Source organism: Buceros rhinoceros, unplaced genomic scaffold (genome assembly GCF_000710305.1).
Source record: "Buceros rhinoceros silvestris isolate BGI_N320 unplaced genomic scaffold, ASM71030v1 scaffold11340, whole genome shotgun sequence".
Taxonomy (NCBI): Eukaryota; Metazoa; Chordata; class Aves; order Bucerotiformes; family Bucerotidae; genus Buceros; species Buceros rhinoceros.
Window position 1 is genome coordinate 148,675 of NW_010389118.1, and position 9,699 is coordinate 158,373.

Genomic DNA, 9,699 nt, shown 5'->3' on the forward strand with positions numbered 1-9,699 from the left:
CTCTTTCTTGATACTTTTGACATAAGAAAGCAGAAATATTGTGAGATTGCTCTGAAGAAAAGGCAACCTTTGTTCACTCAATATCACCTCACAGCAAAGATGTTCAACTGGCGGGATGCACACAGAGAACGTTCAGTAAAATTCAACAGCAAAACACACAGGGGAACAAGTTCTACTACAATAGAATGGGCTTTTACAAAAAGGAGTAATACTGTACATCTAATTCTTCTGTGAAACATCTGTATTTCTTGTTTAACTCTCCACCTTAGAGGAAATTAGATCAGAAAAGACCAGAAAAGATGAGAAGTCAAGGTGTAAATACTTCTAATAAATAGGAACAACCATTACAAACGTCAAGCTTTGGTCTGAGACTTTAAAGCTTCTGCAATGGAAAGAAACGTTAAGTTTCATTTTTTTCCAGTTCTATAAAAATCTACTCAGAACATGGAAGCAATCAGCTAATGGTGGCAAGGATGTGATTTAGTGTAATTCAGAGCTTTTGCTCACCTATTAAGTGTTAGAATGACGAATGGGCGTGCCGACTGTGGGCATCCAGCTCAGTGATTTACCTGCCTTGTATTTATAGAACAATGAAGGGTCTCATGACCAACCTATACAAACTGTTGAAGTACCTGCGTTGCAAACAAAAACTGGCACTGAAACACCAGCTGTCCCGTGCGAGCCCAAAGTGAACGGCAAAGGCAGCTTTAGATGACAATTTAATACAAAGCTGCCTCATAGAACTATATATTCTAGGAAACGTTGTTTAAGAGTGAAAAGTGGTCTGGATCAAACAGCAAAAGGCGAGCTGAAACACTGTCTTGAGAAAGCTGAAACACTGTCTCAGAAATGCAACTCTTTGAAAAAGCGCGTGTCCTTTTACACCACTGAATGACACGGGAAGCCTACCTGTTGTTTTGGAGGGGAAACTCCCATAGTGGGTTCATCCACAAGAGACTCAGTGCCATCATCAAATAGTTGCCGACAGCAAACCAGTGTAAACGGGGGCGGCACTTCTTTTAGGAAGGTGACTGCCTCGCGGCGTGATTTTCCATATAGCTGCACTCCATTTACCTGCACAGAAGGAGACACACACACACACACACACCCCCAGACTAAGCTAATTAAAAGGACATCGATCAGATTCTTTTAGTCAATTTTTTGTGTACGTGTCTTTCATCAGCTGAATGTGAAAGTCTAATTTTACCGAGGGATTCTGGCAAAGCTCGCATAGTTTTATTCACGTATGCTTCTGATGAACACAAGCATTGCTGCAAGACCTAAACTTCATCTGCAAGAACTTGTTGCTACTGATTGCTACATCCTGTCTCTGCTCTCTTTAAAGCAAGAAGAAAGTTCTTTCAGTTCAAGAGGAAACAGCAAAAAGAATGTTTATACAAAAGAAACCAATTACAGTAAGCGACTAATCAGAAAACCCTGACAAGAGTCAAAGTTTAACATTGCGTAAGCTTTAGACCCTGAGTGACAACAGAAGACCATAAGGCCATTGTTAATGGATGTTTTTAACCACAGACTTAAAAAAAAAAAACCAAAAGGAAGATAGATAGATAGTAATGCTGCTTTAAAAATGAGATACTGAAGTTGTGTTTCCTCAGGAAAATAAAACTACAGTGATTCATCCTCTTTTATGTATTTTGTAACCTGCAATACCAGGAGGATACATCTACCTGCACCATAGGCTTGTCCTTAAATATGAGGAGACCAGAATGTCAGTAGGTGTCATAGATGTGAACTTCATCTATGGTGATGAGTGGTGCAGCCCCAAAAGGGCAGGGATTTAACCCGACTAGCGCAATGGACTCAATCCTGACACCTCTTGCGTTTCAGGCTGTCTTTCAGTTACCTCAAGTCTGCTCTCCTGACCAAATGTCCAAAGTCACTGGAGTGCAAACACTGGTTTAGGAGTCTAGTACATATCACCAAGTCCTCTCCACAACATAAAATCATAGAATCATTTAAGTTGGAAAAGACTTTTAAGATCACCGAGTGCTACTGAACCAAAGCACAGTGAGTGGGGATAACTGAAGGTTCTCTTCAACCCTTCACTCCATACCCAAACTGCAGTCCTCATACAGATGAGCCCACATGCAATCCTAGAAATCAGGCACCTCTGTACATCTGTAGTCAAGGCAGAGCCTCGCCATATGCTTCCCAGATCCCCTTGTACGTTAGGAGGGGTCAACCTTGGGCAAGACTACACAGCAATCTCACTTTGGCCACCATTTTCTTCCTCATCACCTCTAATTTTTCCTACTTTCTCCTTTTATAGGGTAGATACAGCTTACACTGCTGGGAGGCACAGAGATCCTCTCACCCTGTAACCCAGCCAAGGAGAAAACTTCAGAGTGGTGTAACTGCCCTCGAACACAGTAAACGAACTGCAATGAGTTTTTTTCCTGTAAGAATTACAGCAACTGCTGAGCTATCAGGCTAATCCATTAGTTAATTATTTAAGCAGAAGTATCTGTGCGTAAGGATTTTTTTAATGCATTGAGAGTGGCAGTGGGGTGGAAAGCTACCAGCACTTCTCAGCGTGCTGTGATTGATGGAGAAGAGCTACCACGAGCTCCAGGCAGACTTGGGGACTCCCATTTCTTCTTTTTCCTTTGCCAGAAATCAGCCTCTAAAGGAATGAGGTGCCCTACACCTCATTCATTCACCACACCGCTCTGGCTGGTCCAGCAAGTAGGAGCGAATGAAATTTTACAACAAAACTAGAAGGACACAAGGAAGCAATTTACTCCTAAAAAAGAACACAATGAATTTAGCTAAAATTAGGGGGAGGGAAAGAAGAAAATACCATGCTTTCTATCATAATCCAGACACGTCATTAAAAATAATCAACATTCGACCTCACTATATGTTAAAAAAAATTCCTTGCTGATCACATTTTAATCCCAACTGTATCAGGCCCAGGTAGAGCTGCTTGTTTGGGAAGGGGGCTGTCACTTTTTCCACAGCAAACCCCTACTTAAGGGGATTTATAACTTGGCTGCAAAAACATACTCTACGCTAAACGGAGCATATATAGCTTTATCCCTGGAGCACATTTTTATTTTGTTGGGTTTTTTTCCAGCTCCAGAGGAGAAAAAAAAAAATTATGCTCACTAGGTCTGAACATATTTGTGAACTTAATCGTAAGTACACAGTAATAAGTAAAACTGTTAAAAATATACAATTAAAGTTTCCAAAGTTACTGTACAGCGCTGTGTTATTGCTTCTTCTATACAATTTTTTGTTCAGTGGCCAAGAAATTTAAACAGTCCCAGCATTCCATTAATCCCTTCCTTTAGGAATCAAAATTTCCTCCATTAAGCAATAACTGAAAAAAAATGTTTTAGGTCTTAGCGATATCAGTATGAATTTTTGATGTAAAGGGGTGAACAGGAATTAAAAGCAAGAGAGCTGTACACCTAACAAATTAATTTTTCAGTAGGTCTAATTCTGCTTCCACTGATGTCAATTAAATGTTCTTTGCATCAACTAAAAAAGGTTCAAATTAAAAATATTCCCCAAAAAGCAGGTATTCAATATGAAATTAATGTCTTTTTCATTTGCAGGCTGGGATGTATTTTTTAAATTATTATTATTTTAATACTACCAAATAAATATTTTTCCTGAGCAAACAGGTCTGGTCCAATTCCAATAACGTCAAAGCTGCCCCAGTACCTATTAATACATATTTAAACAAACTGATGTACCAGCTCATACTCACAAATGCCTTCCAACACTCAACAAGCAAGTTATAATGTGTAGCAGGACCCACTATTCCTGAGACCGTCATAAATTTTTTTAGGAGGGACAAATATTAAGGGGGTTTATCCACCACAAAAGCTAATACCAAATTGCTCAGAAAACTGAGCTCAAAGACCACAGATACAAATACATTCAACACAAATGTTAACTCTGCCCTTAGGACTCTTGATACTCATATTAAAACGTTTCAGAAAAACACTCCATGAAGGCACTATGAAGTCACAAGAATTTGACATTTTGTCCATAAAGAAGGAATGAAACACTGAAAAAATGACTGTGACTTCCAAAGCACTACTCCAGCATCATCCACAACCCATTTGTAGATACTACTGTAGCAGAGCAGCAAACTAGAATTTAACATAAGCATTTTTAAGAAACAAGCAGGAAATAGATCAGTTCTGGTTTTATTTTTTTTTTTGCCTTGGTGTTTTTTACCTCCAGAAGTTCATCCTCCAGTTGTAGAAGACCCAGTGTGGCAGCTGGACCATCTGAAGCAATTGATGATATATAATGATGTCCATTAAACGTGTCAAGCTCAACTCCTAATCTCAAAGTGTGGATGGGTAAGAGCTGCCAAAAGATAAGTACAGCTGAGGACGTATATATCTTTATCTACTACAATATAAACACATTTGGAATTCAGTAGCTCACCAAATTAATTTCCATAATCACCATAAATTCCATAATCACCATAAAAACTCATCACAAGACCAGCTGTCTTTCTCCTTTGGGAGCTACACTAATTTGAGGTAGGAAAAACATCCATGAAGTGTCCTCTGCAGATAGCTAATAATACTGGCATCCTTGTTTCCGCAAGGTGACATCACTCATTTTGAGTTAGTTTTTCCCAGTGGGCCTCCTTAATTTGGAATTTTTCTCTAGGGAGTCTCCAACATCAGTGTCTTAGGTCTGCTAACATAAGGAAGACTAGTGTAAAACTGATAGGCTATCCAGAGAAGACGGCAGCAATCGTGGCAACTTGAGATTATCAGCATTATCTGCTCCTTCAGTTCGGCTATTTTCTGGCTTTTTACTGAGTTGAAGCACCGACTGTCCTTCTGGTTCCCAATTAATTCTGGATATTCAAGTAAAAGGAGCAATGCTTTGATCCTCAACATTCCCTCACACCCAAGCCTGATGATGAGTTTATGGCCTTTCTTCACAGAGACATTCCCACAAGGACATAAACGCATCATCTCCACAAGCCTCTTTTGCACAATATTAACTTGAATAATAATTTAGTAACTTGAAAATCTCTCCAAAGTCTCAGAAGGATGAGATTAATTTCAGCTCTGACCATTTTGATTAAATGGACCTCCCTCTCCCTGAGCCAGGATCACTATGGCAGACTCCTCTGCAGATGACACTGTTCAGCACGGTTTCAACTTCTGCTCCATTCTGCAGTGGCTTTCAACAGCTGAATTTCAATTAAGTACCCCCAAATTTGAGGTTTATATGCATGGTTTGGCTTTTTCCCTTCTTTGATGAGTGCATGTGCTAACAGGTTCACTTGCCCACACTACGAAAAGGTATTGGACCAGTTCAGAGTATTGGCAGCCTTTTTTTGCAAAAGTAAGACAGAGCCACAAAGCCACTAAATTTCTGCAATACATAAAACTGGAATTGTGTCGTGCCTTCCTGGGGTTACTCTGCCAACACATACCATGAAGGAAACCATCATGTAATGGCAAGTCATACCTTTGAGTACTTCTGGAGCTCCAAATCATCCGTAATGGGCATATCCACATTCACAACCTAAAAATTGTACATCATAACATTTTTCAATAGCAGGACAATAAAGACTACACTGGAATGATGAATTCTGGCAAAAAAGCTGATAAGCAAAATAAACTGTACTTAAGCAAAGTCACATTGATGCAAAAGAATTTTAAACAAATGTTAGAAAAATCTTCCAGACACAGAACTTTTACAACTAAGAATGTGGTGACTATATACTATTAGCAAATTTTGATACTATCTTATTCCCAAAGCCCAAGTGCCACTCATAGTCAGGTTCAGGAATCCTGCATAAGTACACAGCACCATTATGTTTGACACATACTTACCTGACTTGCCAATCAGAATTTGAAAAGTATGATAGATTTGGTTAGGACTTCAGTCTGTAGTACAGCCACCTAACATACAGACTTCTGCAGCATGTTTCTAACATGGCTTGAAATACAAGAGTTTAATTACCAAATCTGAATGCAAAGTGAATTATTTAACACAGTGGAAAAAATCCCTTCGGTATACCTTCATTTTTAAAATATTAACAAAATAAGTATGCTTACCACCAGTTTTCTTGTAATGTTCTTCCTTAACGTCATTTATTTATCTGTGACCTTTGAAGGTTATTTAGTCCAATTTTAAATGTAATAAGATGACATCTGTGGTGATCTATGGCCCAGGGTTGGAATGTGGGAGACTGAAGTTGAGTATGTTTGGGGGGACAGCTACACTTGTTAGATATATTGGAAAAATATATAGCCTCGCAAAAAATCAAAATCAGGTAACTTGAGGCTGCTTTGGAAATTTCTAGTTTAACAAATTGTTCTACGGAACAATAGTAAGTCTCAGCTTTTTCTCCTTGGCTTAGTTTTAAATAGGGCTTCCAGCATCTTGTTTTCCAGCATCTAGGGTATTTTTCCCGACAGACAGAATCCATTTCATGTCCATTCAGTTGTAACTAAATGAACCTATGATTGATAACTCCTCAGTTTGAGTGCTCACGCTTAGGTACCTGGCAACAAATACCACACAGTCTCACATCCCTGTACAAACTGCCAGGGCCTCTTTCTGTTTCAGCAGCATCTCAGCTCCTTCCACTGGTACCACAAAGGATCAGCAACACAGAATCCATGAGTGACACCAAACCTTCTCTTCAAACAGCTGTTTCCTCTGAAGAGAAACACTTCTGAGCGAATACTCAGCCCTGTAGGCACCTTCAGGGTGACTTTCTGAGAGCTGAGCATAGGAGTAAGGGTAGTATGAAACAGGGACTGTGCTATCATGCTGAAATAGAACTAAATGTCGTTATCGAACTCAGCCAAGCAAGACTAGAGGTGGGTACAGATGACAAGAACTGGAAGAACCAAAAAAAAAAAACCAACCCCAAACTTTCAAAATAGGATGCCACAACAGTTTCGTTCTATTATTTAAAAGGATCCATCATTAACATTCTCACTCCTGACATTTTACTGGCAACAGCTACAGGAGAATTAGAAATGGACAGTTTCACAAACTAAGCAGGTTTTCATCCTCTGTGGGAAGCGTGATACCGCTAACGGAAGTAATATCAGACTCTTGAAATGTAAGGATGGGAATACCGAGCAACCGAAGTGGGCAGCCAAACAGATTTATTGCATCATGTACATAATCTTACACGGACTTCAGATCTTAAAGGAGTGCTAATGGAAAGAAGATAAGCAAGTTTCTCAAGGCAATTCTTAAAGCTACTTTAAATCTTCCAGCGAGTGACTGGAACGATGGCTACTCTGAGTAGTAAAAATAAGTGTCTCTAAATCAACTGGACAAGCATTGCAAAGACAAACAGGGCATTTTCTTGGTGGTGGCAAGAATTTTCTAACTCTTCGGAAAGGACACTGGCTGGAGTCTTTTATCTGTATATTCTCTGCCTAACAGCACTGAAAAGCAGCAGTGAATTAGTTTCAGTCAACTCCTTATGACGACTCATCAAAACAATCTTTTGCTTGGCAATTATTTAATAGGAAGTGAAGAAATATCTAACAGACATTGGCACCACAAAGTTACGCTAATGTGAATTACCTCCTGTTTTCCCTGTACATTTGAAAATCATTCCTTCATTCTTCTAATAAAATTGTAAGATGCTTCATGAAACACAAGAGCTCTATCCTGAGCCTTTTTTTTCCAGTGCACAATAAAACAAATAGATCATAAATGAAATCATAAAAATGCCACATATTTTAAGTGGCTGCTATGATGCAGACTTAAAAGGACAGCTGGTTTTCTTAAATCACCGTTCCTGTCTAGTATCTGTATAACAATAGCATCTATATAAACATAATTAAAAAAACCCCAACAACTTATTTTAACACTCCTATATTTCAGCTGTGATGTTATGAGAAACAAAAATGTGATGTTACTGATCTGTTCCAAACACTAAACTGTTCTATAAAAACAGTAAAGCTAAGCTGTGAGCTAAGCTCACAGATCTGTAATTTAAAGAAATAACATACACGAATGTAGTTTATTGAAAGATAACATACCATAACTTCATATTCGGGTCCCAGCAGATTTTCCCACTTGGATTTCAGCTCGTGTGCTGGAGGGAGTGGGACTCTTCCTAAATATGAAAGCGAGTATTAAATTTACAAACATATTGTACATCCAGAAGTACATTTATTTCTAAATACTACAATAAAAATTAAGTGTAAATCAAAGATTAGAGGGAATAATCCCCAAAAAGGGAAGTGCATTAAGCTGAGTCTATCAAACAGAGCAAATCAAAAACGTCTTTCTTAGGAAAACAATGCAAAATGTCAGCTACTGCTAACGTGTGATTTATTCGACAGAGGAGCAGAAGAGGTGATGCTTGCACTGATGAGATGTGAGTTCTGCACCATCTAGTACTGTAAATAAATCATTCTTTCAGGCTGCAAAACAAATTTCACATGACTTCATAATTTGCAGCTATAAAAACGCTTGCCACTCCAGGGAAGCATCATCTCCCACCAAAATGAACCCCCTAAAGACGTAAAACACCTGACAAGATATTGCTGTTATCGAGGGGCTGTGTCAGCACAATGCGGTCGCGGACTTTATTTATACATTCGGCAGGTATAAAGGCTTGTCTTCTTTAATTAGGCCAGTAAGTAACAGGAGCATTAATATAAGCTCCAGTTCTAAACCAGTCTTCCGTGGGAACTTGGCTATCTTGACATTTATATCTTTTCAGCTTTCTTACTTACACAACCAAGGCAGTATTACATTCATGTAAGACAATTTGACAGAGCTAGACAGCATAAAATGACTGGCTGCCCCGCATTTGACCTCATCCAGAAGCTCAGTGCACATATAAAGTTCCAGGCCGAAGCAATGTTTAACTGGTAAGAACCGAGCTCTAAAGCACATTCCATCCAGCAGCTACAGCAGCAGCAACTGGGGTCTGAATTACAAAAAACTGGGTTTTTTTTCCCCTGAACGACTGTAATAGTTTGTCAGATGTCTAGACAAGGCACAGACTACTTAGTATTGCTGATGGGTCGCATGGACATTTAGAATGTAAATCACAACCTTGCATTTTGCTCACAAACTACTGAGGAAAATACCTCAAGGGGGGAATTTTGAAGACATCAAGAGCAGCTCAGAGCCTACCTACTAGCAAAATCCCAACGCAAACGAGATGTCAAGCTGCCTCTGCTTTCAACACCTCCATAGACTGCAAAGATAAAACCTGAGCTTTGCAATACAATCCTCCTTACATTGTTTTGTAACTTGGAAGTTTTTCACTCATTAAAAACAAAGAGTTAACTTACACAGAAACATAACCCATCCCTGCATCTCTTCCACTCACTTTCTGTCACGCCAGACAGGTAAATTCTGTCTGATCTGCACTGGGGAACCTAAATCCCCATTCCCTAACAACTGAGATTTCACGATGGAATACCCAGAACATCCTTATCCTATAGGCTCAAGGAGATACAGATATTCAAGGATATCTACAGACAACATAATATACAGATAACTATTTTCTGCACCATAAAGAAACCCCACCAGGAACAAAAACCTGGCTTTTCAAAGTACAGCCCATAGTTCTCTCCGAAATAAATCATCATCTTAAAAAAAAAAAAAAGGGGGGGGGGGAAGACAAAAGGCCCAAAAATTATCAGCTGGGGGGGAAATTTAATCGGAGTTGCTAAAGATAAGTAATTTTTGTGAGCC

The 9,699-nt window shown here is 39.1% G+C and overlaps 1 protein-coding gene across 1 annotated transcript in view; it reads right to left on the reverse strand.

Moving 5' to 3' along the window:
- The window catches only part of INADL (InaD-like (Drosophila)), a 143,638-nt gene that overhangs the window by 112,428 nt on the left and 21,511 nt on the right, over window positions 1-9,699 (reverse strand). The window contains exons 13-16 of the mRNA XM_010133056.1: window positions 8,025-8,101; window positions 5,476-5,532; window positions 4,213-4,347; window positions 910-1,074 (exon numbers count right to left, since the gene is read on the reverse strand). Of these exons, the coding sequence (XP_010131358.1) occupies window positions 910-1,074; window positions 4,213-4,347; window positions 5,476-5,532; window positions 8,025-8,101 (434 nt within the window). The remainder of the gene's footprint in view (window positions 1-909; window positions 1,075-4,212; window positions 4,348-5,475; window positions 5,533-8,024; window positions 8,102-9,699) is intronic.